Source organism: Gasterosteus aculeatus, chromosome 9 (genome assembly GCF_964276395.1).
Source record: "Gasterosteus aculeatus chromosome 9, fGasAcu3.hap1.1, whole genome shotgun sequence".
NCBI classification, from domain to species: domain Eukaryota; kingdom Metazoa; phylum Chordata; class Actinopteri; order Perciformes; family Gasterosteidae; genus Gasterosteus; species Gasterosteus aculeatus.
The window spans coordinates 22874464-22899405 of record NC_135696.1 but is presented as its reverse complement, the minus strand read 5'-3'; the positions used below and the strand labels follow the sequence as shown (position 1 = coordinate 22899405).

Below are 24942 nucleotides of genomic sequence, written 5' to 3'. Positions count from 1 at the left end.
ATTACTGTTGTAACATGTATTTTTTTAAGTTTAAAGTTGACAGATTATCTAAAAACACAACAGCTAACATCCATCATTTTACAAAACAAATAAGTTCGGTTAAACACATACGACCAGAACCAGCAGCACCATTTCATATGTATATATTATTTAATGTATAATATATATTATCTATAATCTTTTTTATAATTTAGAATCTTTTGTTAATGTTTCACAGTAAAAAGTCCCTCGACGTGAAGGCTGTTTAACGTGTTGCTATGGTTACGTCTGCGATGTTTGTCCACAGAACCCTCCATGAAACAATGTTCCTGACATTGATATTGTGCTGTAATTTATTAAGACGACACTGAACAAGTCTTAACTCAAATTTATTATACACTTAAAATAAAATAAAGAGGTGGTTGTCTATTGAACCACGGTTACGAACCTTTTAAACTAAGTGGGTTTGTAATCTTTAGATAAAATAAATAAACATAAATGTAAAAGCCAACATGCTGGATTTGACATTTAGAACATTTCAACTTCACTGAAAACATTTTGACACAAGAATAAAATATATATGGTTGTTCTGTTACACGGGTTCCATGTAGATTTACTCTGTAAAGAACATGGTTCTAAGAGAAAACCCAGTGCCACCTTGTGGACAGAAAAGTCCTGTAATTTTGATTTTGTACCTTAGATATTATTTACTAACATTAAGTTGACTTAGTTGTATTTTGAGGTAGAATTCTTTCTTTTCATCTTTGTTCTATTCGTTCTATTTCATGTCAGTAAAATAGAACTTCATCAACGTACAAGATGAAAAACAGAATCATCATCAATATCTGTAAAAAGCCCTCAACAATCAGGTTTCATAGCACCGGGTGATCAATAAGGTTATCCAAGGTTTGGTCGGAGTTTGTGAAGAAGGCACAAAAACAGCTACGACACAAACGTCTGAGACAAGAACCCTTCAGAACCAGAAGAACCATGTCAGGGTAGAACAGCACCGGACAGAAGACCTCATGTCTGGCCTCAGTTAAAAAGGATGAAGAGTCTTCAGACTGCAGCATCACAGGAGGAAGAGGAGGAGAAGGAAGACTTATACGACTGCAGCATCACAGGAGGAAGAGGAGGAAGAGGAGGAGAAGGAAGACTTATACGACTGCAGCATCACAGGAGGAAGAGGAGGAAGAGGAGGAGAAGGAAGACTTATACGACTGCAGCATCACAGGAGGAAGAGGAGGAAGAGGAGGAGAAGGAAGACTTATACGACTGCAGCATCACAGGAGGAAGAGGAGGAAGAGGAGGAGAAGGAAGACTTATACGACTGCAGCATCACAGGAGGAAGAGGAGGAAGAGGAGGAGAAGGAAGACTTATACGACTGCAGCATCACAGGAGGAAGACGAAAGGAAGAGGTAGAACTCTGATGGAGGACTCAGGTGGGGTTCCCTCACTGACATTTCCACACAAATAAACTGCAAAGAAAGAGAAACATGTTTATTTTACACAAACAATGTCAGACATTGAAAATAACTAAACTGGGTTTATTTTCATTCACTTTTAAGGACCCAATCGATTGCTTCCACACGGCTCTCAACATGGCGACAGCTGATCTAGCGGCTAGCGGCTAGCAGCTAACAGCGCTAATGGTGTTTACCTGCGGGTGCGATTAAAAATGTGAGGCGAATTAAAAGATGATGTTTCAAAGGTTTGAGGAAAATGAAGACAAGAACTAAACGGGTCGAACACAGAAGTGTTTCGCCAGTGAGTGAAAATCCGTCTGTGTCTTAGAAGCAGTTCAGTCTTTACTGCCAGTTCCATGTGAAGCTTTGTTGAATGAGGAGGAAGAGGAGGAAGAGGCCGTCTCACTGACTGAACAATGAGGAATGAATCACAGAGACCATCTCACCTGCAGTCGCTGCCTCCGGCGCTGATCACAAACTTGTCGTCGCAGGAGAAGCGAATGTTTGTGACGTGGGCGGAGTGACCGAAGTAGCGCTTGTGTTTCGCCTGCGGGAGAACACAGGCGATGAGGAAGCGGCGCGATGAAGATCTCAGTTCACCCTCGCACAGAGGTTACTCACAAATCTCTCAGAGCAGGGAAAGTCAAAGAGCTTGATGAGGCCGAAGTCGTCTCCGGTTACCAGGTTGAGGCCGGCGAGGGAAACACAAGCACAGTTGACGTCGGCCTTCTCTGCGTTACGGGGCCAGACCCCCAGGACCTCGTCCCCGAGGATGCTGAGAAGAAGCAGCATCGGGGTCAACGTGGCCCACAAAACTCAGGAGCACATTCAGTTCAAGTTGAAATGTAAAAATAAGTTATAGGATGTGCAAAAGAATACGCCCTGTGACATGTTCCCTTTGCTGCACGCTGTGCTCCCCTAGCATCACAGTTAGCTCCCACAGTACGGCTCACCTGGTCCAGGTAGCCCAGGTGATCCTCTCCAGTACAGTCTGCTCTGTGACAATCTTTCCTGAGGGAACTTCATGCACTTGCCGAGTGTAGGTGTTGGTGGACACCTGTGGGGGGAAACAGCATCGTAATCATCATCGTCGTATGACAAGGAGTTGTTAGTCACAGGTCAGAGGTCAGAGGTCAGAGCACCAAGCCCAGATTTGCCATGGACCAAACCAACTTCTTTCACAGTTCTTTTTACCTGGACGTGTTTGCTGTCAGCAGAGAAGTCGATCTGGATGACGGCGCCGGCGATGTCCTTACAGTAGCCGATCCTGTGGAGGGACGGCCCAAGAGAGAGGTCGTAGAAATCCACCGCACTCTCAACCGAAGCCACGGCCAGGAAGCGGTTGTCCGGACTGAACCTGATCCACAACAAGACCCCACAGATGATGAGGGTCCAACGCGGAGGGGTTAAAGGGCTGCCTGACTGACGGTGTACCGTATGTCCCGGATGGCGATGCTGCGGTCTCTCTTCTTGCCCCAGACGCTCAGCGAGTTGACCAGCAGGACTATGAACTCCCCGTTCTCCATTCCGATAGAGACCATCTCCCCGTTGGGACTGTAGCAGGTGCACTTGGCCGGATGGCCCAAACTCACCTTGTTCAGAAGTTTCTAGCAAAGACAACAGAGGAAGTGAGCAGGTGGTTAAGTGTTTAACCCACTTCAGCCTTCACGCCTTCACCTTATCAGCCAGGTCCCATATCCGGATGGTCCCGTCGTCGCTGGCGGAGATGAAGACGTCTTTGAAGGGATGGGTTGCCAGACCCCAGATGCCCCCCTGAGTGTGTCCGTTGATCATGGTGTTGGAGGCCGCGTTCTTCTCTCCCACCTCTATGATCTCGCCATCTTTGGTGCCCACCAGGATTTTACCCTGGATCATCAGGACAGAGGAGACGAGTCAGAAGGTTTGGGAAAAGGTTTCACATTATCTGTCACTGAGCTTCACATGGAGGAGGGGGCACGTGATCGTACCTTCCCTCTGCAGACGGATCGCACGTTCTCCACCGGCTGGCCGGTCTCCAGCTGAAAGGCTCTGCAGCGCTTCATCTCCTGGTCCCACAGCTTCACGGCACCGCCCTCTTTGGTCCTGTCACACGCAGCAGGTGTCATCTGCTCAGTGAACTGCTTCAAAAAGAGCCTTTTTAAATGTATTATTGCTTTTTCTGTTGGAGACATTTCGTCCCAAGAGGCAGATGTTACAGATGAGATACGAGCGTGAACCCAAACCCTCACAGTCAGACGGCTCCCATGAACCACCAGCAACAGCAGCTACTTCAGCCACTTTGGATACGGACAAACTATTCCTGCCTCTTGAACCGTGAGTCACTGAAGAAGCGCATGGCTGGTCTTCACCTACAGTGGCCCTCATGTCTGCTCATCATCTCCGTCACCTCAACAGCACTGGGATTAAAAGACGCGCTGCTTTTTTATACCACAGCCGATGAGAACCAGGACGTAAAAGAAGAATAGTGAACTTCACATTAGAAATCACCGCGACACTTTCAACTCAATTCATTTGAGTTTCAATAACCGAAAATCTCAAAGCACTAAATGTGGACAGACTCTACAGATGACATGTTGTTTGTGACTGGTGCTGCTGGGACTCACGGGCGTTCCTTCCCTCCGGTGACGATGAGCCCGTCCCTCAGCGTGGTGTACATGGTGAAGACCGGCCCGCTGTGGGCCTTGGCCACCACTCGGACCAGGAAGTGCTCCCTCCACACGTAGACGTCTCCATTTATTGCGCCGGTGAACGTCAGGTTGCTCTGGAGACGAATGCAGACTTAATACAGATTTACAGGTTTCATTTTGGAAGGCGGGAGCTGGATTTGACCTTACGGCGCCAAAGGCCACAGACAGCATGGTCTGCATGCGGCCGTCCTCCACCGAGCCGATCACGCCTTTCTTGTACACCAGTGAGCCTCCGACCAGAGTCCAGAACTTGATGTGTTTGATCCCCACCGACACAAACTGGGTGTCGGAGTCCGGTCTGAACTCCACCACGAAGATGCGCTCAGCGTGGCCTCCTTTACAGGTCACCTTGGTGCCTGTCAGAGAGAGGTCAAAGGTCACATTCTGAGACAATACGACACACTACGGGCATGGAGGCTCCTCAGGTTGGTCCTGATGCTCTGATGCTCTGAGCGCGGCGTTTATGTTCATCTCATCGCGTCTGTGCAGAGACTTTTCTTTCTTTGGCCGTTAAAATAAAATGAATTGAGTTGAATTTGTGACTCTGTGTTTATGGATTATAGATCACATTCCCAGTTTGTGTCTTCCTCTCACTTAATGCCATCTAAAGCAAAGCTTCACCACCCTAGAAGGTTGTGAGTGACGCTGAATGGACACCCAGTATCCTGGTGGTGGCCCACGGTACTGTATACAGATGGTCATATGGAAGGGCTCGGTACCTTCTTGCCACCTCCACACTGTGATGGTGTGCTCGGGCTCCACCCCCACGGACAGCAGCAGCTTTCCTGTGGCGCTGAAGTTGACGTAGCCGACGCCTTTGGCGTGGGAGCAGCGGAGGATGGACAGCGTCTGCTTGGTCATGGCGTCCCAGACGTGGATGGAAGGAGCGAGGCCTGGAGGAGTCAAAGAGTAACTGAGGAGCCGCAAAACCACGGCCAAAACGCCACCAACTGTGTAAGGAGCCAAGGAGCCAAGGAGCCAAGGAGCCAAGGACCTACGGTACCACCCACGTGCACACACAGACCCCTAGTGGTGCCCAAGCACCTGCCCGTTTGCCCTGGATGAGAAAAGTGCCCCTTCTGCTGGAGCACAATCTTTTCTTCGGTCAAGGTTGCTGGTGCAACTGCTGGTTATTACTTACAGCTTCCAGCTGTTGAGCAGTCATGTGTTTGTCCGACCTGTTTGAGCGTCGTTGAGCATTAACTTTTAAAAGTGCTACATGAGAAACGGTGTCATTGAACACGTGAGCTGCATCCTAGACCTTGTAAAGCCATAAAACTACGTCGTTAAGACCGTAAGGACGCTGAGCAACCACCGGACCAAAGGTACCAACGCAACGAGGAACCACGGACCAGAGCCAATGCACGAGGAACCGAGGAACCTGAGATGAACGGCATCAAGGAGCAGAGGATGTGGAAGCAACCTACAGGGCACAAAGCTTCTTTGCAGACAGGATCCTAAGGAACCTAAGGAATCAAGGATGTAAGGTAGTAAGGGAACCACAGAAACAAAAAATGGAAACACAGAGATGTGGAATTGAGGAGATGATGAAGGAATGAAAAGCCATGCAAATAAGGAACAAAGGGTTGAAGAGGCAAGGAACCTGGAAAGAGAGGAAACCAGAGGCAGTGACGAGCGAGTGAAGATACGTCACGTATTAACATCCGTGATCACAGAGGAACCCTTTCTCTGAAGACTGAAGACGAGTGGATCAGCTGATCTTCTGCTCTCTACCTTTAGACACTTTGGTCTCTTCCACAAAGCAGCTCTGCTTCACCTTTAAACTACACTGTAAGCATCTCAGATCTCAGTCAGTCCTCTTCAACTTCTATTCCATTCATCCAGTTCTTCTCCAAAATGTGGCCGGACCTTTTCCACCTCCCCTCTATCCAGAGTAAAGGAGGATGTTCACGTCCTGTGAGATCACGGCTGAGAGGTTCAGAAGTGAAATCAGTACAGACACCACATACGGTAAGAAACCATCACCGAAGTCTCAGTAGCTTCTAAACTCTACAATAATTATAATAAATAACCATCAACAGGCACAACAATGGAGTCAAATGTTGATACTCAATCCAAGATACTTGTGTCTTTCATCTAGATAAGAGCTCAAAGTCTGCTTTAGTGTGAATGGGTTTCTTCTAAGCCGGTGGACCTGGTCCCTGAGGAGAAACACCTGAGCTGGATCCTTCAGCCGCTACACCTGACAAACACAACACAAGGTGTGTGGGTGACAGCAGACTTACCTGGCAGGTCAGCCGTGTCACCTGGAGATGAGGTGAGGTGACAATGAGGAAGCAGTGGAGAGAAAAGAAGCGCAATTGGGGAAAAAAAGCAGTCTGATCACGTGAGAAGAACACGGCTGTTGTGTGTGTATGAGCCGTGAGGCCGTCATGCTGATGTCATGTGACTGGCTTTACGAGGGGCCGATGATGTCATGTCAGATTTATCACAGTGGAGTTTGCATCTTGGAGCTCGTGTGTCCTTATCTGTTGTTGTTGTTGTTGTTTTCTCACTCACCGATCTGTCCCGTGGCGACGACGTTTTGGTACTTTGGGTGTTGATTGACGGTCAGGCAGAGGATGTCGTCGGTGTGCTCCAGGTAGAAACTCTGGCTTCCTGTCGGGACAGGAAGCAGGTGGTGTGATGTCATCATCACGAGCATTACTCACCATCAGCGGGCCGCGGCGAGGGCTGCACTGACCCGCGGACAGGTTCTGCAGGACCACGGCAGCAGCTGTGTGGAAGATGATGTCGGCTCCGTCGTTGAGGTAGTGCAGGTTGTTGCGACAGTCGAAGCCTCTGTAGCCGAAAACGTGCTCCAGCACCAACTCCTGAAAACCAGACGGGATCAGCTGTTGAAGTGACGTCACATGTGGAGCCCGCGGCGTAGACGGGGTTCGGACTGACCTCCACCACCTTCTTCTTCTTGGTCACATTGTTCTTAAGCAGCTTGTCAGGCAGCGGAGCCGCTCGACTCACAGGAGGCCTGGATGGGAAACCGGGTCAGAACCCGTTCAGATAGAGGAGAGTGTGTGTGTGTGTGTGTGTGTGTGGAAGCACCTCTCTTCCACAGGAAGCTCTTTGAGCTGCAGGTGAGGTCTGGTTCCTGACATGTTCCTGATGCTGGCAGAGTAGATCTTGGTGACGTAGTCCACCACCTTCTCGCGGGCCACATCGCTGTCGTACCCTGAAAACACACAACGTGAGTCAAACATTCTGACTTTTGGTCACTGAGGAGACACTTGGTCAGTCGTCACCTCCGTCCTCCTCTGTGTCGTCGTCCGACTCCTCGCTGTCCACGGCTTTGCTCTCTTTGTGACCCGCCGGCTCTCGGGTCCAGATCATCAGCGCCGTGTCGGCGCCGCCCACCGACAGCAGCACGCCGTCGTCGTTGGACCAGCGGACGTTGGTCACGTTGGTGCTGTGAGCCACGTACTTCTTAAACCGGGCAAACTGGCCCTGAGGGCGGAGGGGGGAGTTAGAGGGGACAACCTGAACCTTCAGGAACACCCGCCTCAACTTCCAACAACTTCCTGCTTCTGTCTGTGTCTAAACTCCGCCCCTTTTAAACCTCGGCACTTCTGAGCTTTTCGCCCGGTGCCCCCGGCGTCCCTCCGGCTCTCTTTGAGTCTCACCCTGGACGGGAAGCTGAACAGCTTGAGGAAGCCAAAGTCGTCTCCGGTGGCGAGCAGTTTGCGGTCTCTGGTGAGCGAAGTGGCGTGAACGCAGCTGAGCAGCGGCCATATTCCCTCGCAGGTCGGACCCAGAACGGACGTCCAGCTCGCCCAGTCCAGCTTCTCAAACTGGAGACACACAAGCAGCCGTGTTCATCTGCAGCAGGAGTCGGCCTGGTGGCGCCGAGTGAGCGCAGACTGACCTCCAGCAGGCTGATGTTCTGTTTGCGTCCTCGTGGGGCCTCAAAGAAGAGCTGCTCTTTGGCTCCGGTGTTCACCTGCAGCAGTTTACCTGAGAGAGAAACGGCGAGGAGACCAGAACTCTGCTAAATATTCAATAATAAAGCCAGTTTTAAAGATGAAATACCTACATTTAGGAGAAAAGAACCACAGAAGACCCAATTAAGTGATATGAATGTAGTTATTGTAAAGATGATAACCGAGCGAACAAGGACAGAGAAAGAGGACTAAGAGCAGAGATAAAACACATCAATATAAAATAAAGCAGCTCACATGAAAGCCAGAGAAATAAAGATGTGTTTTAACGTAGTAGTGTACAAAGACACTGGGCAATAATAAAACAGCTATTCTGTCAGGATATACAGTATATCAAGTGTCCGTTATGGTGGATTCTTTATTGTTTTTATTACTATTCTTTATGGCTTATTGATTATGTAACTTGTCTGCACTTTAACTACGCTGCTATGGATCCTGTGTGAGTCCACAAACCCATGAATTTGTGGCGTCAAAGGCGGCGCCTGGAAAAATTTGGGTACACCTACATTTTGTGCTGGTGCACCTAAATAAAAAAGTAAGTGCAACCTGGCAAAAAGTTAGTCTGGAGCCCCGGATCTGTTTTCTTCTGATCTCATCACTTTTCATATCATCTCATTTCTTATCTCATCATATCTCCTCTCATCTCTTCCATGTTCAAACTATCTTCACCTCGAGAGTCCCAGTCGATGTGAGTGATGAAGCTCCCGGCTCCTTTACAGATGCCGACCCTCTTGCTGGTCAAGACATTGTAGATGTCCACAAAGGAGTCATGGGAGGCCACCGCCAGGTACTTTCCTGCATCTGAAATGCAACCAGCTGTCACTCATCACGGACGAACCAATCCCCTTCCTCCACCTGCCTCTCACCTGCGTGCTGCCTACCTTGGGAGAAGCGGACGTCTGAGATGAGCTCTCTGCGGTGGTGGAAGGTCACCATGTCCTCCAGCGTGTCTGCATTCACCACCAGGAAGCTGCCGTCGTTCAGGCCCACTGCCAAAGCCTTACCGTCAGGGGAGAAGGCACAGCAGCGCCCACCTGACAGGTAACACACAGGTAACAAGCAGAGGTAACACACAGGTAACAAGCAGAGGTAACACACAGGTAACAAGCACAGGTAACACACAGGTAACAAGCACAGGTAACACACAGGTAACAAGCACAGGTAACACACAGGTAACAAACAAGTAACAAGCACAGGTAACACACAGGTAACAAGCACAGGTAACACACAGGTAACAAACAAGTAACAAGCACAGGTAACACACAGGTAACAAGCACAGGTAACACACAGGTAACAAACAAGTAACAAGCACAGGTAACACACAGGCAACAAACAAGTAACAAGCACAGGTAACACACAGGTAACAAGCACAGGTAACAAGCACAGGTAACACACAGGTAACACACAGTTAACAAACAGGTAACAAGCACAGGTAACACAGAGGTAACAAACAAGTAACAAGCACAGGTAACACACAGGTAACAAACAAGTAACACGCACAGGTAAAAAGCACAGGTAACAAACAAGTAACAAGCACAGGTAACACACAGGTAACAAACAAGTAACAAGCACAGGTAACAAGCACAGGTAACACACAGGTAACAAACAAGTAACAAGCACAGGTAACACACAGGTAACAAGCACAGGTAACACACAGGTAACAAACAGGTAACAAAGAGGTAACAAGCACAGGTAACAAGCACAGGTAACACACAGGTAACAAGCACAGGTAACACACAGGTAACAAAGAGGTAACAAGCACAGGTAACACACAGGTAACAAGCACAGGTAACACACAAGTAACAAGCACAGGTAACAAGCACAGGTAACACACAGGTAACAAACAAGTAACAAGCACAGGTAACACACGGGTAACAAACAAGTAACAAGCACAGGTAACACACAGGTAACAAACAGGTAACAAAGAGGTAAAAAGCACAGGTAACAAACATGTACCAAGCAGAGGTAACACACAGGTAACAAGCACAGGTAACAAACAAGCAGAGGTAACACACAGGTAATAAGCACAGGTAACAAGCACAGGTAACACATAGGTAATATTATATATTGCTTGTGTGTATATTTCCTGTGTATGATACTGGTGTGTATATTACTTGTGTGTATATTGTGTATATCTTACCTGTGTGTATCTTACCTGTGTGCATATTACCTGTGTGTGTATATTACCTGTGTGTATCTTACCTGTGTGTATATTACCTGTGTGTGTATATCACCTGTGTGCATATTACCTGTGTGTGTATTACCTGTGTGTATATTACCTGTGTGCATATTACATATGTGTGTATATTACCTGTGTGTGTATTACCTGTGTGCATATAACATATGTGTGTATATTACCTGTGTGTATATCACCTGTGTGCATATTACCTGTGTGTGTATATTACCTGTGTGTGTATTACCTGTGTGTATCTTACCTGTGTGTATCTTACCTGTGTGCATATTACATATGTGTGTATATTACCTGTGTGTGTATTACCTGTGTGTGTATATTACCTGTGTGTATCTTACCTGTGTGTGTATATTACCTGTGTGTATCTTACCTGTGTGTGTATATTACCTGTGTGTATCTTACCTGTGTGTGTTAAACAGGATGCTGTTCTCACCTTTCTTGAGCTTGCGGACAGCGACCATTCGGTGATTTGCCGACAGCTCCCAGAACCTCAGAGTTTTGTCGTCACTGACGGTGGCGCAGACAGGAAGTAGAGGATGAGCCGCCAAACCCCAAACCTCTCCCTCCATGTGACCCTGAACACAACACCATCATCTGCAGTCAGTGAAGGCATCCCAGATGACGTCCTCATTTCAGTATTTTAGTCAAAGTGATAAATGACTGTAATGTGATCAGATTACGTTAATCATTCTGATTTAACACCCATGAGTTTGATTATTGATCTGTTGTTAACTCTTAAACAGGAGATCAGGTGACCAGGTGACCAGGGGGTCGGGTGACCAGGTGACCAGGGGGTCGGGTGACCAGGTGACCAGGTGGTCAGGGGGTCGGGTGACCAGGTGACCAGGTGACCAGGTGACCAGGTGATCAGGGGGTCGGGTGACCAGGTGAGATGAATCAGTCTCACCTGAACCAGCAGCGTCATCGGTCCGCTCTTGTCGATCTCGAGGATTTCTCCGTTCTTGGTCCCCAGCAGGATGTGACCGTGACCCAATGTGATGGCTCTGATGGACGGGTTGTCCTCCAGCAGCAGACCTGATCCACACCAACATTTTAAAACACATTCTTTTATATATGTTTATCGTGAGCGTCTTTCTGCTGCATCACAATCACACAATCTCTACAGTGTTCTGGTTCCACTGGGTTGGACTGGGACAGGGAACTCTGGAGGTTGCTGTCTGAATGCTGGGCGGATCATTTGGGGTCTGAACATTCTGAGGACCATGAAGGCTAAAGGTCAACTGGCTGACCTTTAGAGGACGGAGACAGAGCGGCCCTCTTGATGGCGTACGTCTTCAGACACCTCTCGAACATGTCGTCCCAGAGCTCCACCACGCCGTCCTTCCCCCCGGTCACAAAGCCCTGCGGAGAGAGAACGACACCTTCCTCATCATCATCATCATCATCATCATCAGCCCAGGTCGTGTTTTAACAATTTTAATCATATGGTAACGATTCCCAGGGTTCCTATGTGCCCCCGGCCCTCCAGGTGTCCCAGGTAGCCCCAGATAGCCCAGGGCTTCCAAGGTGTGTCACCTTGTCCAGGGAGCACATGGCGAACACCGGTCCGTCATGGGCCTTGATGGTCTTGATGAGTGTGGTGTCCCTCCAGATGTAGACATCTCCGTTTGTGGCTCCGGAGAAGACCAGGTCCTCCGACCGACCGTAACACGCCGACATCATCGTCTCCTGCTTCCCCAGGTTCCCGAAAATCCCCCGTTTGAAGGTCAGGCCGCCGCCTGCGGGACGAGACCAGAACGGTTTCTATTAATATTCCAAGTGAATCGAATATATTTTCTCCAGGACGAAGACGAGACTAAAATGTAGTTCAGAAAATAATTTATTTTAGTGCTGAGGATGGAGATACTCGGGATACGCAATAATAATTACACTTTCGTTCATTCATTAATGCGCGTTAATGACGTTTCTTTTAATATTATTATCGTTGCAATTTGTTGCTCAAAATTGTTTTGTATCATAGATTATATTGTGTTTACTTATTCATATCAATAGAGCAGTTAAGGACAGAAACCAGCTGATATGTTGAATTGAATGTGATATACGGTCTGAATCGACGCTTTTATTGTGTGATGTTCATGATGTAACCACGTCACCGCGTGAGCAGGAAGTAACGTGTAAGCGAGAGCCGGAGAATAAGCGCCGTGGACATAAATCACACTGAGTTCGGTCTGCTGTTTGAACCCACAGGACACAAACACTACAGGAGGAAGGAAGCAGTGGATCTGGTTGGAGTCGGCACGGCACTTAATGACACTAAAAAGGGCTAAATGAATGCTACACTAGCTTAGCCTCGCTTAGCATTGTAGCTGGAAGCAAGACGGAACCGACTGATGATGAGGATGACCTCTGAACTCTGAAGTCTGACACACCCCCTGAGGACCAACCTGAATGTTGCCAGAACTTGATGTGCTTCATGCCGACAGTCACCAGCTTGTCCATCCTGAACGGGTTACTCTTCACCACAAAGGTTTTGTCCTTATGACCCCTGAAGGACAGAAGGTAACGTTATTCTAAACTGTATTATTGTTCATTCTGTCCTCATGACGTCATCGTAGTCTGTCCATCAGGAGACGGATCGTCCTCTGACGTCCTCACTGAGGTTTCTTTTTTCCTGCTGATGTGAAGGTTTGAGGACAGAGGATGTCTCATGTGTTCACACTGTAAAGCCCTCTGAGGATCATGTGTCATTAGTGATTTTGGGCGTTACAAAATAACAACACAACATGTTGGTCTCACTTCCTGTCGGCTCAGTATTTGCCTGTTTTTATCAAAGCAACAGGAGCCTATAGTGCATTGTTTTGACTAACATGTACAGTGAGAATGTGAGTAGTAGCATCAGATGATGGAACCACAGGGAGGCTCAGAGAGGACTTCTACTAGGATACTTGTGTGCTCACTACTAGGATACTTGTATCCATACTTGTATCCTAGTAGTGAGTCCGTCCACGTCTCAGGCGCAGCACACGGTACAAGTCAGGTGAGCAGGTGTACCTGGCCTTCGCCAGCCTCTCGCCTTTCTTCCAGTCCCAGATGACGATGGAGTGAAATTCATCAATACCGACCGAGACCAAACTCTTCCCGTCCGCTGAGACACAGAGACATGAAGACACAGAGAGACAGAGACACAAAGATATCAAGAGAAATGGAGGGTTAGGGTTACAATAGACAGAGAGACTAGATGAAAGGGACAGAAGACAGTGATGGAGACATTAGAAGCTTCTTTAACACACACGAGTTCACCAGTGACTTGGTTCTATTCCACAGGTGCTGCTTTGGGAGAAGAAATTGTACTTTTTCAGTGTTAAATAGTGTTTTCAGAGAGCCGAGCTGATGACAGTTTGTGAATTAGGGCCTAAATAACGGTTTCTAGGTGGTGATGTTCTAGGAGGGTTAGGGTCACCATGGGTGACCATCCAGGGATGCCAAGTAGTTGAGTGCGCAGTGAGCGTACCTGTGAACTCCAGGGCACACACTCCTCTGCTGTGGTGTCCCTTCAACAGAGACAGACATTTCAGAGTCTGAATGTCCCACACGTGGACGGCCGGGTCTCTGCCCACCTGAGCACACAGACAGCCAATCAGAGACGCTCCCAGCTGGCGGGACGCTGAGCTCCCGTCGGCCGCGCCCTACCTGTGCTGAGGCCACGTAGTCTTTGAGCGGGTGCACGGTGAGGCTGAGGATGTCGTCGTCATGGCCGAGGTAAAACCTCTGGCTGTGCTGCAGGCGGTTGTAGACGACGGCGACGGCGGCCACGTGGTAGACCACCTCCCCCGTCTGACTGTAGAAGAGGTTGTTACGGCAGTCGAAGCCCCGATACCTAAGAGACAGCACGACGAATCAAAGTCATCGGGGTTTACTTACTGGATTCTGTGGCTTTAGATCGGATAGTTTACCCGTGAACAAACTGCAGGCGAAGCCCCTCCTCCGGGGCTTTCTGCCGCTTCAGGGAACCAATCAGCTTGTTCCTCAGCTGGGGCAGGTCCTCCTTATACACCTGCAGACAGACACAGGTGAGTCACACGGGCAGACAGGCGCTTTGCAGATTGTCGCTGGGTTGTTTGTTGGGGTCACCTGACGCTCGTAGCTGGTCTGAGCTTCCTGCTCGATGTCCGAGTCGAGCTCTGGGACGTCCGACACGTCAGAGTCAGACTCCCCGCTGTTGGAGTCGGCGTAACCCTCTGAACACGCCACGAAAACACCGCAATGATTATACGGGTTAATTCACTGTAAGGGGGGGATTTAGGGAAACCAAACCCCCCCCGAGTGTGACGATTATTACAGATTACAGAGACGATAACAATGTGGAATTAAGGCTCATCAATAGTCATCTTACAGTCTGGGCTAATTAATTAGGGATAACGGCATTAAGTCGTCCCGCCGAAGACTCTGAGTCCCCCAACACAAACGTAGCGGTGGTAAATGTTGGCGTTACCTTGGAGGAGGGGCTCCAGGACGCCGTTCATCACACCCTCGGGCAGGAACCTCCACTGGAAGACGGCGTGGTCGGCGCCGCCGGTGCTGATGACCCACTGCAGGTCGTTGGACCAACGGACATTTGTAACGTGGGCGGAGTGGCCGATGTACTTCTTGAATTTGGCGCCTGTATGAGGGCACACGACTCATGACTCAACTGGTGTGCGAGTACAAGGTGGGACTTCACTGCACTGGAGATCACTGCAGTGGCACTAGAATCCATAAGCAATCAAATCGCTCCACATTAAAAGTATTTAACAGTATAAATAAGTTAGAACTCAAGAATTATTAAGAGCCTCAAAGCAGAGACAGTTGAGTCCTGTTGAGTGAAGCCATGGTCGGCTCTTGGAGGGGCCACCTGTTGGGGGGAGTTTTCCTCTCCTGTGGTTCCTTTAGAAACACAGGATATCTACAGGGTTGTCATGGTTCCTGTTAATTGTATTGTTGTCCTCGAGGTTACATGTGTGACGAGGTGGGGGCGGTCGGCGACCACTGGATATCCCAGATTGCTCTGCGGGGGAGTGAAGGCTTCTGGAGCACGGTGAATACGGCACGGAGGAGGCATTATGTGGACGAGGCAGCGGAGGTAAATGTTGGACCGGTTCGCTGGTTTGATGATACATAGTATACGTGTGCTGCCTTTCATGTCCGCTTTAACATGTTACAGTTCTGCAGGTGTTCCCACTTACAAAGCATGTAGGAGTCTGTAATGTTTATCATAGTTACTCTTCAACTGTGAGTGACGGATCTAAAACAAATCCAGAGAATCACATTGTATGATTTTTAAATAATTATTTAGTTTATTGCATGACATAAGTATTTGATCACCTACCAACCAGTAAGAATTTGGGCTCTCACAGACCTGTTAGTTTGCCTGTTCTCCACTCATTACCTGTATTAACTGCACCTGTTTGAACTAGTTACCTGTATAAAAAGACACCTGTCCACAGAAAAGACCGCTGTCCACATACTCAAACAAACAGACTCCAACCTCTCCACAATGGCCAAGACCAGAGAGCTGTGTAAGGACATCAGGGATAGAATGGTGGATCTGCACAAGGCCGGGACGGACTACGGGACAACAAGCAAGCAGCTTGGTGAGAAGCCAACAATTAGAAAATGGAAGAAGTTCAAGATGACGTTAATCTCCCTCGGTCTGAGGCTCCACGCAAGATCTCGTGGGGCATCAATGATCATGAGGAGGGTGAGGGATCAGCCCAGAACTACATGGCAGGACCTGGTCAATGACCTGAAGAGAGCTGGGACCACCGTCTCAAAGAGAACCATTAGTGACACACTACACCGTCATGGATTAAAATCCTGGAGCGCACACAAGGTCCCCCTGCTCCAGCCAGCACATGTCCATGCCCGTCTGAGGTTTACCAATGACCATGTGGATGATCCAGAGGAGGTATGGGAGAAGGTCATGTGGTCTGATGAGACATAAATAGAGCTTTTTGGTCTACTCCACTCGCCGTGTTTGGATGAGGAAGAAGGATGAGTAGAACCCAAAGAACAGCATCCCAGCCGTGAAGCAAAGGAGACAGGACTGCAGCGTATTGGAGGGAGGATGGATGGGGCCATGTACCACGAGAACCTCCTTCCCTCAGTAAGTGCATTGAAGATGAGTCGTGGCTTTGTCTTCCAACATGACAACGACCCGTTCCACAGTGGAACGGGTCAGTGGCTCCGTAAGAAGCATCTCAAGGTCCTGGAGTGGCCTCGCCCGTCTCCAGACCCGAACCCAATAGAAACTCTTTGGAGGGAGCTGAAAGAACCTATGATAATAATTGACATAAAAGAATCGTATATGCTTTGTAAGTGGGAACACCTGCAAAATCGGCAGATATCAAATACTTGTTCCCCACTGTATGTTAGGGGGGTTCGAAGGAGCTGTTGCCCAGTTTCAGCCGCTTTAGGCAGGCTGTAAACGGCGATATTAGATCCGCCCATTCCCTTTTCTTTTTCTTAAATATTTAATTGTCTAAAAAGGTGTCTAGGTACTCCCCTTTCTTGACGCAGGGGAATCTGAAGAGTTTGAGGAGGCCAAGGTCGTCTCCAGTCACCAGCACGGCACTGCTGTAGTTGGCATCCACAGAGTTCACGTTGGTGACGTTGGAGTATTTGGGCCAGATGCCGTTCACCTCTGGACCGATGACGCCTGTCCATGTCATCCAGTGGATCCCCTTTGCCTCCTCTTTAGGAACCAGTTTCCCCACTGCAGGACACAGGAGGATGTCGAAGGGTGAGAAGTTCTGGGTATTGGAGAGATACCAAAGGTCTGTCCTAAGTCATGTCCCGGTCTAGAGAGGTATGTCCCAAGTCAGGTCCTGGTCTAGAAAGGTATGTCCCAAGTCAGGTCCTGGTCTAGAGAGGTATGTCCCAAGTCAGGTCCCGGTCTAGAGAGGTATGTCCCAAGTCAGGTGCCGGTCTAGAGAGGTATGTACCAAGTCTGGTCCCGGTCTAGACGGGTATGTCCTGAATGTTGATGGATGAGTCTTAGATCAGTCTTGGGAAGGCCCAAAGTTCTTGAATCAATCTTGGATGCTATCAAAGAAAACACTGTCTATCAGTGAAATGGAGCCTCAGAGTCAGAAGGTACCTGGCATCCTGTAGAAGAGCCGCTCTCCAGCGCCGTCATTGGTCTGCAGGAAGCGGCTATCCACTGACCAGTCCAGGTGGGTGATGAAGGAGGCGGAACGGCTGCACTCGCCCACCTTCTTGTAACGCTGAGCGACGGCGTAGACGTCCACCATCCCATCGTTTGATCCCACCGCCAGGAAGGAACCATCGGGTGAAAACTTCAGCTCATGTATTACTTCCTTCCTGTCCTTGATGTGCACAACCTCTGTCATGTCCCTGAAGGAAAGAATTAACTGTATTAACAACTGTTAAATTAATCTACTTTCAGGCCAACCTGCCGTTGTAGCTGTTTGGTCCGTGACAAACATCCATGGTGTTACCCCCTGCTGTGAAGTGGCTAGATGTACCAGTTCAAGACCATATGTGAGGTCACCTGACACGCAGCACGGTGAATGATCCGTCCTTCATGCCCAGAGCCAGCTGAGAGCCGTCATTGTTGAACGAAACGCTGCGGACAGATTCCTCCATGTTACAGCGAGCCAGCAGTGTGTGGTCGGGAAGACTCCACAGCCTGAGAGACAGACGGGCGAGAGACACACGGGTGAGAGCTGATCTCAGAGGACAAGCGGTCCGGCAGTATCGGCGGTTTGGACCCACCTGACGGAGCGGTCGTCGCTGCCTGTGACAGCCACCGGTTGTTTGGGGTGCAGGTCTAGTGACCACAGCTCACCCTCGCTGTGACCCTGCATCAGCAGCACCGGCTTGTCGCGCTCTCGCACCATCACTTCAAAGATCTCGCTGTCCTGCGTCCCCGCCAGGATCCGGTCGGCCTTCCAGCAAACGCTGCGGATCGACAAACCTGAAACGAGGAGCACGGCGGACTGAGACAGGAAAGCACACCCAACTGTGATGGAGCAACATGACTGCCGTGTGAATACCGTGGATGAGCCTGGGGCGGAGCCTTTAGGGAATCTCCCACAGCTCAGCGACCAATGGTGTCGTTTCATAACATAATAGTCAGCGACAGATTTTTTGCGTTGATTGGTTTGGATCCGTCTCACTACATTTCATTAGAGACATTTCTGCATTACTCATCGGCAGAAGTTGCATGATATTCTTTAAAAACTGACGTGTCCTTTACACCTTTGTAGCCTTGCTCCGCCTCCCTCAGGTCGATCTTGGTGATGGGTTTGAAGTCAACGTCCCACAGGCGGATGCATCCGTCTCGTCCTCCCGTGGCGAATCCTTCCTCACAGGAGTGCATGCTGAAGATCCCCGCCTGGACAACGCGGGACACGGAAACAAGTATTCCATCAGCCGCTGCCACCGTGTCCCAAACCAATGGATCACGCGTCGACATTCTCAGAACACAATGCTGAAACCGGGTGACACATTAAAGACAACAATGAAGCGCCGATCTGTCGACAATGAATCCAGAACCAAGACGGATGTGCTTGACTTCTTTTTAGCTTTTGATTCCTTCTCAGGGACTATTTATTCATGGATTGAGAATCCGTCCGTGTGCTGAGATGAATCTCTTCTGCTCGTTCTGATCACCAAACACCACCGCGACTCGGACCAGCTCTTCTTGCCGTTGTTCTACTTTGTAGCTTTACACTACTTTTGTGATGCAGAGGAGTAATCCAAGAGGCGAGAGGAGGAAGAGAAGTGTCCTCACCCCGTGTGCAGCCTGGACGGTCCTGATCAGAGTGACTCCTCTCCACACGTACACGTCTCCGTTCAGAGCGCCGGAGTAGGTCAGCTCCTCTTTGGCCGTGGAGACACACAGGATGGTCTGCAGGTCGCCCGCCTTCCCGAACACGCCTCTCTTTGGAGTCAGAGCGTTCCCACACAGAGTCCAGAACTGCAGACAGAGGATCGTTTCACACTCTGTCAACTTGTTAGTCTGGTTGTTTCTAATAAAACAGACTGTTTTCTATCACACCCGATCATTTACTTTTATATACACAACCTACATACGCACACACATCTGCATCTACAAGTACACAACCACAGCGACCAGAGAGAATACAAAGAGACACACAGTGACCACAAAGAGACACACGGTGACCACAAAGAGACACACAGTGACTACAAAGAGACACACGGTGACCACAAAGAGACACACGGTGACCACAAAGAGACACACGGTGACTACAAAGAGACACACAGTGACTACAAAGAGACACACAGTGACCACAAAGAGACACACAGTGACTACAAAGAGACACACGGTGACTATAAAGAGACACACGGTGACCACAAAGAGACACACATTGACTACAAAGAGACACACGGTGACTATAAAGAGACACACAGTGACTACAAAGAGACACACAGTGACTACAAAGAGACACACGGTGACTATAAAGAGACACACGGTGACCACAAAGAGACACGCAGTGACTACAAAGAGACACACGGTGACTATAAAGAGACACACGGTGACTATAAAGAGACACACGGTGACTACAAAGAGACACACAGTGACCACAAAGAGACACACGGTGACCACAAAGAGACACACGGTGACTACAAAGAGACACACGGTGACTACAAAGAGACACACAGTGACCACAAAGAGACACACGGTGACTACAAAGAGACACACAGTGACTACAAAGAGACACACGGTGACCACAAAGAGACACACGGTGACCACAAAGAGACACACGGTGACCACAAAGAGACACACGGTGACTACAAAGAGACACACGGTGACTACAAAGAGACACACAGTGACTACAAAGAGACACACGGTGACTATAAAGAGACACACGGTGACCACAAAGAGACACACATTGACTACAAAGAGACACACGGTGACTATAAAGAGACACACAGTGACTACAAAGAGACACACAGTGACTACAAAGAGACACACGGTGACTATAAAGAGACACACGGTGACCACAAAGAGACACACAGTGACTACAAAGAGACACACGGTGACTATAAAGAGACACACGGTGACTATAAAGAGACACACGGTGACCACAAAGAGACACACAGTGACTACAAAGAGACACACGGTGACTATAAAGAGACACACGGTGACCACAAAGAGACACACAGTGACTACAAAGAGACACACGGTGACTATAAAGAGACACACAGTGACCACAAAGAGACACACTGTGACCACAAAGAGACACACAGTGACTACAAAGAGACACACAGTGACCACAAAGAGACACACAGTGACTACAAAGAGACACACGGTGACTATAAAGAGACACACGGTGACTATAAAGAGACACACGGTGACCACAAAGAGACACACAGTGACTACGAAGAGACACACGGTGACTATAAAGAGACACACAGTGACTACAAAGAGACACACGGTGACTATAAAGAGACACACGGTGACCACAAAGAGACACACAGTGACTACAAAGAGACACACGGTGACTATAAAGAGACACACGGTGACCACAAAGAGACACACATTGACTACAAAGAGACACACGGTGACTATAAAGAGACACACAGTGACTACAAAGAGACACACAGTGACTACAAAGAGACACACGGTGACTATAAAGAGACACACGGTGACCACAAAGAGACACACAGTGACTACAAAGAGACACACGGTGACTATAAAGAGACACACGGTGACTATAAAGAGACACACGGTGACCACAAAGAGACACACAGTGACTACAAAGAGACACACGGTGACTATAAAGAGACACACGGTGACCACAAAGAGACACACAGTGACTACAAAGAGACACACGGTGACTATAAAGAGACACACAGTGACCACAAAGAGACACACTGTGACCACAAAGAGACACACAGTGACTACAAAGAGACACACAGTGACCACAAAGAGACACACAGTGACTACAAAGAGACACACGGTGACTATAAAGAGACACACGGTGACTATAAAGAGACACACGGTGACCACAAAGAGACACACAGTGACTACGAAGAGACACACGGTGACTATAAAGAGACACACAGTGACTACAAAGAGACACACGGTGACTATAAAGAGACACACGGTGACCACAAAGAGACACACAGTGACTACAAAGAGACACACGGTGACTATAAAGAGACACACGGTGACCACAAAGAGACACACAGTGACTACAAAGAGACACACGGTGACTATAAAGAGACACACGGTGACCACAAAGAGACACACAGTGACTACAAAGAGACACACGGTGACTATAAAGAGACACACGGTGACCACAAAGAGACACACAGTGACTACAAAGAGACACACGGTGACCACAAAGAGACACACAGTGACTACAAAGAGACACACAGTGACTACAAAGAGACACACAGTGACCACAAAGAGACACACAGTGACCACAAAGAGACACACAGTGACTACATCTGCATCTACAAGTACACAACCACCTACATGCACACACACATCTGCATCTACAAGTACACAACCATCTAGACATTTTGTAAGCAGTAAATATATTAAATGAAATAAATAACTAAAGTAAGATCTAAAGATCCCAAAATGAAAGGAAACAGAAAGGTTGACATTCGTATCTAAGTAGGGTCTGGATGCTGGTATTGTAAGTGGCATCAAACAGCAATTCCCAAATATCTAAATCCTTTTTAGACCACTGCTGTGTTATTCTTTAGGTTCATTATATTTACTGTTATTTGTATGAACACTGCTTCATAGCATTTCTTCAAATAATAATCAAGCACTTGGAAACACAAACAACTCAGCAAGTGTGAAATCATGAAATGCGTTGAAATGATGCAGCAGGTGTGTCTCTGTCTCACTTTGATGTGTTTGACTCCACAGCTCACCAGCCGGCTGGACTGAAACGGATCCCAGGCCACGTCGAAGATCTACAGGAGGAAAGGAGACTTTCTAGAAGTTACTGAAGGTGCCTGAAATGTAAGAATATTCAGGTGTGTGTTTGTTGGGTTTCACCTACAAACAGCTGAAAATAGAGCCAGCGTTAATGGACCAAGAGTCCTACCCTGTCTGAGTGTCCGGTTGCCATGGCGATGACTCGTCCTCTCCTCCAATCCCAAACACACAATGTGTTTTTTGCGTCCAAACCAACAGACACAATCCGCTAAAACAGAAACAAGGAACAAATAGAATTTTTACATAGTGGAGTTTATATATACTATATTTTTCCCACTTAGTGTCTCTATATGTCAAATGTACATAAACAAGGCGGATGAACACTGACTCATCAAACACAAGGATGAGGATGAAGAAGATGACCTGGGGTCACTTTACGTTACTAACAATATGAACGGCTGAATGTAAATGTTGGTTAACTGTAAACTGCTTATTGCTTGTAGACGTGGTCAGTGAGTCCTGACCTGTCCGTCAGAGTCGAAAGCCAGACAGGCCACTCCGTGTGTATGGATGTCCCTCAGGATGGACACGGTCTGCATGGAGTAGGTGTCCCAGATACAGATGAATGGGTCTTTACCCACCTGACCCGTCGCCACCTGGACCTTATCTGGATGGATCGCCAGACTGAGAGAGACAGACAGCCAGAGACAGAGACAGAGTGAGACAGTCAGTCTTACGTCTTAAATGCATTACAAAGAGACACACGGTGACCACAGAGAGACACACAGTGACCACAGAGAGACACACAGTGACCACAGATATCAGGACCGCAGAGAGTCTTCACATCTTCAGACTCTACCTCCACTAAAAAGACTAACACATTAATTCAATTCAATTCATTTTATTTTCTATAGCCCAAAATGCCAGATGAGGGCTTTACAGTCAGTACACATGCAACATCCTCTGTCCTGAAACCTTCACATCAGCAGGAAAAAGTCTTCATGGGGAGAAAAGGGAAGAAACGTCAGTGAGGACGTCAGAGGAGGATCCGTCTCCTGATGGACAGACTACGATGGATTCATGTTGGATATAATGAATGGATAGACCTCATAACTGTGGGATGTCTAGTATAAATTAATGAATAGGTCTGATTAGTGGACAGAACCTCTGTGTCTTCACTAAAAATACATTTCACCTCACCTGATGATGTCATCGTTGTGTCCCAAGTAGAACTTCTGGGTGTGTTCTCGGGTGTTGTAGACCACACCCACTCCTGCCACGAAGTAAACCACCTCCTTCCCGGCGGTGTAGTACAGGTTGTTACGGCATTGGTGTCCTCGGTAACCGTGGATCCATTCCAGCCTCAGCTGGCAGCGCGGCGCCGTCTTGTCCGACATGGAGGCTTCAGACAGAGACTCAAGGTTAAAGATCCACCAGGTTCAAAATGTTCTCGTCTTCTGGGCTCAAACCAGGTAGTTTGATAGGATGCGGGCGGTCTCCTCGTAGCGGTATCTACGAGGAATCCTTTCCATGCTGCTGGGAGCAGTAGTCCACCATTGTCGGCCCTTTAACAGACAACTACACTTTCAATAACTCCAACCTGCGGCCCCGCTGCTGCTAGCTCGCGTTAGCACGATGAAGGACCCCAGAGGTCGTCAGGGTCCAAAGAAACTAAACGTTGGAAGTTTAACACTGATTGATCGGGAAACGGCGGATTGTCCTATTGATCACGTGACAATCATCACAGGAGAACATCTAAACGGGGTTACGTGATGACATCAGACCGCTGATGACGTCATAGTAGTGATGTAGTTGATGAACTAATGATGTTGGTGCTTCTGTCACAGCTGGAGACTTTATAGTGACTCATCGTTTGGCTTTAGGGTTCTGATTGTATTCTTTTTAATTCAAGTGTAAAAAACGTTCTCAGGATGTTCCGTTAGATTCTGAAGTCATCGCTGATTTAGTTTCAAAGTAACATCTGAAACTATAAATACTGTAGTAAATTGGTTTGTAGATGTTGTGGAATCGTTGCTCTGTGGTTCTTTCAGTGACCCTAGGACCTAAATCAGGTACTTTACTAGCCCTTCTTCAGGGTTCCTCACGGGTTCTTTCAGTCTGACTAGAACCTAAATCAGGGTTCTTTACGAACTCTTCCCCAGGGTTCCTCACAGGTTCTTTCAGTGAGGCTAGAACCTAAATCAGGGTTATTTAAGACCTCCTCCCCATGGTTCCTCACAGGTTCTTTCAGTGAGGCTAGAACCTAAATCAGGGTTATTTAAGACCTCCTCCCCATGGTTCCTCACAGGTTCTTTCAGTGAGACTAGAACCTAAATCAGGGTTCTTTACGAACTCTTCCCCAGGGTTCCTCACAGGTTCTTTCAGTGAGGCTAGAACCTAAATCAGGGTTATTTAAGACCTCCTCCCCATGGTTCCTCACAGGTTCTTTCAGTGAGGCTAGAACCTAAATCAGGGTTATTTAAGACCTCCTCCCCATGGTTCCTCACAGGTTCTTTCAGTGAGGCTAGAACCTAAATCGGGGTTCTTTACGACCTCCTCCCCATGGTTCCTCACAGGTTCTTTCAGTGAGACTAGAACCTAAATCAGGGTTCTCTAATAGCTGTTCTCGAGGGTTCCTTTGAGGTTCTTTCAGTCAGACTACAGTGTTCCTTGGGGAACGCTTGTCTGGAAACGTTTAAAGAACCATAGAACCGGAACACCGGCGGGATGGTGTCTGAAGGTTACCGGAGAATGTCACTCACAACGGTGAATGAATCT

The 24942-nt window shown here is 48.2% G+C and overlaps 1 protein-coding gene and 1 long non-coding RNA gene across 3 annotated transcripts; one reads left to right on the top strand and one right to left on the bottom strand.

Moving 5' to 3' along the window:
* Positions 1–352: 352 nt before the first annotated feature.
* Positions 353–24494, bottom strand: LOC120824574 (echinoderm microtubule-associated protein-like 6). Of its 2 annotated transcripts, XM_078079978.1 has the most exons (42): positions 23365–24494; positions 22689–22848; positions 22334–22432; positions 22131–22199; positions 19033–19218; positions 18498–18633; positions 18012–18213; positions 17788–17925; positions 17374–17630; positions 16782–16989; positions 14731–14900; positions 14370–14476; positions 14192–14292; positions 13929–14115; positions 13750–13855; positions 13290–13383; positions 12683–12783; positions 11814–12016; positions 11528–11639; positions 11185–11312; positions 10711–10852; positions 8968–9120; positions 8756–8887; positions 8014–8102; positions 7772–7939; positions 7394–7595; positions 7197–7323; positions 7044–7122; positions 6838–6967; positions 6654–6752; positions 6380–6400; positions 4853–5026; positions 4281–4489; positions 4050–4207; positions 3414–3528; positions 3124–3312; positions 2881–3053; positions 2641–2803; positions 2400–2503; positions 2068–2221; positions 1893–1993; positions 1212–1458 (listed from the first exon to the last, which is right to left on the bottom strand). In XM_078079978.1, exons 1-42 carry the CDS (start codon positions 23559–23561, stop codon positions 1434–1436), a joined length of 5868 nt encoding a protein of 1955 aa, XP_077936104.1. In that variant the 5' UTR covers positions 23562–24494; the 3' UTR covers positions 1212–1433. The 2 variants fall into 2 exon arrangements, with proteins under 2 accessions (XP_077936105.1, XP_077936104.1); XM_078079979.1 differs by lacking the exon at positions 6380–6400 and having other exon boundaries at positions 353–1458.
* Positions 12415–19298, top strand: LOC144383134 (uncharacterized). Its single transcript, XR_013450569.1, has 2 exons — positions 12415–15357; positions 17683–19298. It is a non-coding gene; the product is annotated as an uncharacterized LOC144383134 (long non-coding RNA).
* Positions 24495–24942: the final 448 nt, after the last annotated feature.

What these genes read in the sequence shown, in the direction of transcription:
- LOC120824574 (XM_078079978.1), bottom strand. Translation starts at nt 23,561, where the DNA reads ATGTCGGACAAGACGGCGCCGCGCTGCCAGCTGAGGCTGGAATGGATC. An exon ending in AGCGACGACCGCTCCGTCAG is followed by an intron (nt 17,926 to 18,011) that starts GTGGGTCCAAAC and finishes TCTGTCTCTCAG; the next exon opens with GCTGTGGAGTCTTCCCGACC. An exon ending in CCATGTGCTCCCTGGACAAG is followed by an intron (nt 11,640 to 11,813) that starts GTGACACACCTT and finishes CTCTCTCCGCAG; the next exon opens with GGCTTTGTGACCGGGGGGAA.